At 40.5% G+C, this 7,200-nt stretch overlaps 1 protein-coding gene across 2 annotated transcripts in view; it reads left to right on the top strand.

Moving 5' to 3' along the window:
* SEPTIN7 (septin 7) overlaps nt 1-6,495 on the top strand; it is a 38,751-nt gene extending 32,256 nt beyond the window's left edge. Inside the window, exons 10-12 of one of the 2 annotated variants that reach the window (XM_081931149.1) lie at nt 2,505-2,640; nt 3,397-3,536; nt 5,461-6,495. In XM_081931149.1, coding sequence (XP_081787275.1) covers nt 2,505-2,640; nt 3,397-3,536; nt 5,461-5,500 — 316 coding nt within the window. In that variant the 3' untranslated portion in view covers nt 5,501-6,495. Of the gene's footprint in view, nt 1-2,483; nt 2,641-3,396; nt 3,537-5,460 lie in introns of both variants that reach the window. The other variant, XM_081931148.1, reaches the window with a different exon arrangement.
* The last annotated feature ends 705 nt before the right edge of the window (nt 6,496-7,200 follow it).

Below are 7,200 nucleotides of genomic sequence, written 5' to 3'. Positions count from 1 at the left end.
ATGCCACAGATTTGTTTATTAAATGTACGATTAGAGCTATGAGAAGGTCCTAGAGAGGCCCGAGTACACGTCAGCCCATGTGCACATAGTGTACTGCTTCTTCCGCATTTCTGGCAGCAGCTGCCCCAGAACCCAATTCTAGTAAAGCTTCTGTAACGTCGAAACGAAGTGTTTGGAAACCCTTTCAAAGTACGCCATAGAGTAATTTTTTTTTACCATGAGCCTGGAGCCAAAGAATTATCCATCTGTGTTCAAATGAACAAGAATCATGTGTTCTTCCATCACCACTTCTTTGTGATGGCACCTTAAAACTGCCCCATCACAGTGCAGCAGTGACCATAGAGTCCACCACTGGCACAGTTCCCCATTGAGAGTCAAGTCCTTAGACGAGTCCTTAGAAAAGAACAAAATGAGCAAAAAATTGATATTTTCCCAAAGTTTGGGATGGACAATATTCCATTAGCTCTAAATCAGGCATAGGCAAACTCTGCCCTCCAAATGTTTTGGGCTACAATTCCCATCTTCCCTGACACCTGGTCCTGCTAGCTAGGGATCATGGGAGTTGTAGTCCCAAAACATCTGGAGGGCCAAGTTTGCCTATGTCTGCTCCAAATGACCCATTAACAAATCCCAAGTAGTTTCCAAGATGGAACCTTTTAATGTGAAGTGACTCTCAAAGGCAAATTGTAAAATAAAAATGCTATATAACTTGATCTTCTGATCACTGTTAAATCCTTTAAGTCTTCTAGTCAGGACCAGTGTGAGCCCCACTGAACTCTGTGAAAGGGGCAGAGGAAAATAATTTTAAGAGGCATGAGAGTGTTGGGAAGGGGGAATATAGTGGGGCAATGGAAGGAAGGGAATCTATTTGAATAATGTATTCAGGAAAGAAGTGAGGGAAGACTATGACACTAAGTGGGGAAAACAAGTGTGCAGGATAGCCCTTGGGCACTGAGGAGAGCTGACTGGCAGTAGGGTGGGCTATGGTGTTATGAACCCCATCTCTAAAATGGATATGTATTTTCTAAAAAGCAAAACCTATGTATGTAATTCCTTCATCATATAAGGCATATCTTGTGTGCTATGACCCGTAACTTGTGGCTTGGCTCACTTTCTTGTAGCTTCTGAATGTAGGTGATTTGCTGCTGCTTTTATTGTAGTGCACATAGTTAGAACTTGGTCTGAGTTACGTTGCTGCCATGTGGATAGTATTCTTTAGGATTGTAAATCCGTGTTTGGCAAAGTGCATGCCTGGAATCACCAGTAGGCCTCAACCAGTAGCACCTCAGCTTTGCAGTCTGCCCAGTACCTTCTTATTTCCCAACCCAGCCTGCTCCCAACTACAGTGCCAGCAGCTGCTGCTGGTGGTCCTGATATGCATAATTCACAGGCATACAGGGATGCAGCAGTCAGAAGTGAGGCTGTGATGGGAAGGTTGAAGGGGGAAAGGAATGAAGAAGCAGACAAGAAGAAAGGCACCCGGGGGCACTGCTGTGCCCTTTTCTCCTCTCTCCTTCCTTCCTACCTACCTACACACACACACACACACACACACACACACTTTTATATCTTATGTCCCAATGCTCCTTCCAAGCCAGGGAGCCTCTCCAATTTGAAAGTGACAGCAGCTTTGCATTGGAAATTAGGCAACTGGTGTGTGTGTTGATAGCCTTATCCTGGCTCTCTTTATAGAAGAGTATTTTAAAATCCGCAGCCAGACATTGAGTGTGGTTCCAGGAAAATAGTGAGCATTCCAAAGAAGCATTTATGCAGTTCAAAATTCAAGCCATGCAAAAAGTGATATGGTTAGCTGGTATGAAAACAGCTAACAATATATATTAAAAAGTAAAGAATATGGTCCAGGCTGCCCTCCCAGTTCTGAGGATTTTCTGCCACTCTTTGTAGGCTTCTAAATGACTCTTAAGCAACAAAGCATGTGTGCACAAACACAAAAAGTAAATGCACCGTGGGTTTTCAGTGTTGTGTGCCATGCATATAAATTACAAAGTTTGTTTTAGTGGCATGTGCAATGCATGTGTGTTAAAATACACCCCAGCAGAAATTCTGGAGCCCCATAAAGAACATTTCTAGATGTAGCCCTGTTTCAACATAACACACTTGAGTTATTCCTACTTGAAATATATTGTTGTTCAAAGTTAGCCATTGCATGTGCACCTGATCTGTGGTGTTAAATCTCACTACCTCTGTGTGGTTTTTTCCTTCTTCACAAAGTGCTATTTCTAAGAAATTGTACCATTGCAGGTGAAGCACAGACCCCAGCCACGTGGTTTCATCCTCTGTTAGACTAAGATGTTCACGTTAATTTGTAAACTTGAAACAAATGTGACAAGGAAGCACTTGATCACTCTCATTTATTCGTTGGCACTACTTCACTTTCCGAAAGTAGCTTGCTTCCTGTCTCCGTGTGTGTCTATTGGCTTTTCACTGAATTTGCGTTTCCAAATGAAAATTGAATAACCAAGCATCTGTTTCATTTATGGCAGGAGCCCCCTGGCGCAAATGGAGGAAGAGCGGAGAGAACATGTGGCAAAGATGAAGAAAATGGAAATGGAAATGGAGCAAGTCTTTGAGATGAAGGTCAAAGAAAAAGTTCAGAAACTGAAGGACTCTGAAGCAGAGGTACATAGCGCTGTGGCAGCATGTACTGGATAAAGCAAACATTAGAATATTTGAATTACAGGACAATATTTATTTAGCACTGTGAGTCAATAGAAAATCAGCTGTAAATGGATTCCCGGGGAAATTAGATGAGCTCAAGTGGACATATATGTGGGTAATCGATAAATCCCTAGTCCTGTGTGCCCAACAACTGTAAATGCACATCATGTCCTATGACTTTTCACATTGTGGAGCTCTTGGCCTTGATTTTACCATTATGGCAATATTTTTATTTTATTTTTACACTGATATAACTTGAGCTGAATGCACCTTTTTAACTTATGTTATGTATCAAATAGTGATCTTCTGTAAAGCTAAGAGAAACTCAGATCCATTACTTTCAAGAATGTAGGATTGTCGTGATTGCTTAAGTTGAGATTAAAAAAAATTCATCCTAAAATAAGATCCATTGTAATATCATCTTGAAAAGCAACAGCTAATACGTAGTGTAGAGTTCAGCCATGGTTTGACGCTTGGGGCTGGATCCAGATTGTCGGTTGCATTTGGGTCCTCCTGAAATCAAAGCTGAAATGTTAGTCATTGCTCACGTTCCACTGAGTTCAGTGGTTATTAAGTGCAAGTAATGTGGTCTAGGTCCAACCCAATGTGCTCATTTATTGTCTATTTTTTACTTACAACTTCACTGCTTTCTTTTTCTGACTGACCCCTTGAACACAGATGAGAAACCTTACCATCTTTTTCATTCTTGTTCCTTAGCTCCAGCGGCGTCATGAGCAGATGAAAAAGAACTTGGAGGCACAACACAAGGAATTAGAGGAAAAACGCCGCCAGTTCGAGGACGAAAAGGCAAACTGGGAAGCTCAGCAACGTATTTTGGAACAACAGAATTCTTCGAGGTGCGTTGGAGTCGTAACTGCAGTCCTTTCTGAAAGCGTTCTGATTTTAGGTCCTACCAGTTTCCCCCACCGCAGGAGTCGATACCCTGTTCCTGCACAATCCCTGCAGGGATAACATCCAAGTAATGGCTTACTTGTGTATAGACCTGTGGGTTGCATCCCAGTGGTGTCCCTCTGCTGATGGAAGACACATTGATACAGCAGAGGCTGCAGTCAGTAGAAAAGAGAAGGAGGCTATTTTCATCAGTTTGCCTTTCTCCTCCCAGCCAACCCCCACATCCTATGTTGTTTCTAAGGGCTCCTGAAACAGGGCATCATATTGGCCATATCAGTATCACCAGAAGCAGCCCCTTAGAAATGTTTAAGCTGCTTGATTGAAGGAGGAAATTCCCCATGGCCGATTCCCATTTCTGTTCCACTTTCCGTTCTGTCCAGTCTGTGCCTGGAATCGCCATTCCTCCTCTGTTGTCAAACCACTTCTTGCAATTCCTTCCTTAGGACTGACAACCCTGCTCATAACAGTACTTCCTAAACCACTCTCACCAGCTCATTTTCTGCTTCTCCACCATCTGGCTCTGTGCTATCACAGGAAGCTCCCACTTCAGATTTAACTATGTTATCTCTGCTCATTTTGGTAAAATGCCATATTACGCGCATGTGACATATCATATTTGTCCTTGCTATGAACTGCTCCACATGTACAGTTATCCTGGAAAATGGCCATGGTAAATATACTTCACAGATGGATATCTCGGCCTGGAAAAGATGGAGAGTTCAGAGAGAAGAGGGAGAAGTATTGCTCCTTCTTCCTCATTCCACTAGTTTTCCAGGCTAAGATTGCTGCCCTCCCAGTAGAAAACAAGAGTGACTAGGAGGAAGAAAAAATGTGATGAGAGGAAAAGGAGAAGATGAACCTAGCTGGGGAAAGTGGGGGTGGATTGAGGACAGGCAACCAGTTGGAGAGAAGGAAAGGAATGGCTTGTGTCTCTCCCCTTTTCTCCTCTCTGTGTCAGTTGGCGCTCAGTTTCCCTCTTCTTCGAGGGGCTTTACTTTGTTACCATCATCACCACCAACCCTTTTATTGGCATCACATACAAACATCCAAAACAAATCAATACAGAATTACTACTCCCCCAGTGGCACAAAGCATTTGCTAAAAGAAAGGAGGCAGAGCAGTCTATCATCACATCTCTAGGTCTCCAAGGAGATCAGACGTCTGCAGTGTATTTCGCCGACAAAAAACCAAATAGAGATATTTAGCCACTAACTTGATGAGCTCCTGATCATTCCCCAGTAATAGAAAATGTATGACCTCCAACTCTGGTTTCCATTTGGGGATACAGAGTTGATCTAGAAATTGGTGACGGAGATCAGCATATAGTTTACAATTAAGAACCATGTGTGTAAGGGTTTCCACCAGGTGCTCTTCACATGGTCAAGTTCGTTCTTCTTCCACCCTGCCTGAGAACCTTCCTCAAAGGAGGTTTGATGGATTTGAATTAAACCTGGCCAGCGAAAATGCCCTTCTTGAATTTCTGCTTTGTTACTCCCTCTTCCCTCTGCTTTTTGTTTCATATTCACTTAGGGACTGTGCCCTTGTGCTTTTCCTTTTCCCTGGGGTCTAAAGGTCCGTGTTTTGCTTGCGTGTTTCCTCCCTCTCAGCACCCAGAAACACACAAACACAATGTAAATGAACGAGGGCCACTTTCAATAATACACCTTCAATGGCAGCCATGTGACTGGCCAAGTCCCTGTATGACGGTAATTTTCTGTGAATGCCCACAGAAAGTTTGGGGACCCCTACACTGCTTGCTTGATGCACTGAAGAATGTGGTAATTACAGTAATGTGCTGCGCTTAAACAAGCAGAAGATCACATACGTAAGCATATCTGAATAATTCTTTTTCCTTTTCTTCTTTTACAGAACTTTGGAAAAGAACAAGAAGAAAGGGAAGATATTTTAAATATACTTATGACCACCAGTTATGTATTAGTTGCCAATATTCCAGCCTGGACATGTGTGTGTTGGATCTGTTTGACCAATCTTGCACCAGTTGTGTCCATATCTTTGGATTTAACAGCATGACAAAAAAAATTATTATTATTTTTGGTTAATTTTGAGGGCACTTGAGATGCCTTGAATTATTTAGGGTGTTGTATACTTAGGAAAACAAACCAGCTCTAAGTTACCCCTTTAAAATAAAAAGGAAAAAAAACAAGTCATTTTACTGCAAAATAACATTTTACTGTTGTACAATCATGTTCTGGTGGTTTGATTTTGTTTACAGGATATTCCAGTATACAAGGACTTGGGAAAGTTTTCCATAAGGATACATTGCCATAATATAATACGAACTATGCTTCTATTATAAAAAAAAAATTCCATTCAGTGCAGCATATATAATAATGTAATTTAGTCTAACACAGTTGACCCTATTTTTGACACTTCCGTTGTTTGAAAATACACATGGAAAAACAAAACTTATAGGCTTATGGGGGCACCTAAAAGCTTTTTTTAAAAAACAACTTTTTTTGGATTCTTTAAATATATGCTATTCTCATTTAGTAACTATTCTAGCCAGAATAATTTCATTACTGCTTCATTTTTGTAATAACATATAATTTAGATATTTTTCCATATATTGGCCCTGCTAAATAGAATGTAGTTTCTTTCATATGGTAGGAACCAGTTGATAAAACCTTTCCTTTAACTCCCTTTTTACATTTTATGGTAAGTAGCAGGAAAATGCATTTATAGGTCATTTCTAGGAAAAAATGTGGAGTTAACTACCAACCTGTTTCTACCTGTGTGCAGTCTGTCTTCTACTAGAAAAGAGAATCATGGCCTCTTGAGAGAAAAGTCACAATTTTACATTTAGCTGTATTCATATACTGCATTTCTGTATTTTTGTTTGTATTGTAAAAAGTCACATAATAAACAATGTTGTGATGTAACATACTCAAGTCTGGATTGTCTTATCCTTGGCTAATAGAATTTATGACATTTCCCTTTTTCTATTGTTTTTAAAAGTAAAACATTTATAACTAATAATTTACCTTTAGCAAGATGGACTTGATTTTGCATGTTTATTTAACACACTCTAACAAATATTCCGCTTTTCAATTTTATATCAATTACAAAAGGCTTTGCAAATACTTGGGTGATTAGGAGGGAATGCATGCAGACGTGTTTGTGGTTGTGTGAGTGTGCGTTTCATGACATGTAGGTTTCAGATACATTTTTCAATATGCCATGGGAGCAAGAACATAGATTTGTTATTAAAAATCTTTTCAGCAAAACTATTAGGATGTATTTGTACTTTACCAGCCAATGAAATGAATATTTCTGAGAATGGTTCCTATTGAGAGAAAGGAGGTAATAGCTAGGTGGTAACTTGAAAACTGCATTCTTAGTAGCGAAGTCTAGCAGCAGGCTGAAATGATGAGAAAGGTGGTGGTGTTGTTTTTTAAAAAAATACTGAATGTATTTTTTTACCCACTACTAACCCGGAAATTTCATTAATCTAACCTGTGCTAGGACGGTACACACCAGCTTTACAGTGAACAGGCAGTGTGCTTCTAAGCACACAAACCATGAGCCACAACTTGGCATTATGTTAGAACCAGGGCTTGCGGTTGGGTGGGAGAGAAACCTTCACTATTG

This window comes from Podarcis melisellensis (assembly GCF_964234715.1).
Source record: "Podarcis melisellensis genome assembly, chromosome: 12".
Taxonomy (NCBI): domain Eukaryota; kingdom Metazoa; phylum Chordata; class Lepidosauria; order Squamata; family Lacertidae; genus Podarcis; species Podarcis melisellensis.
Note: the sequence above shows the minus strand (reverse complement) of the source record. Positions and strands in the feature narration are given on the sequence as shown.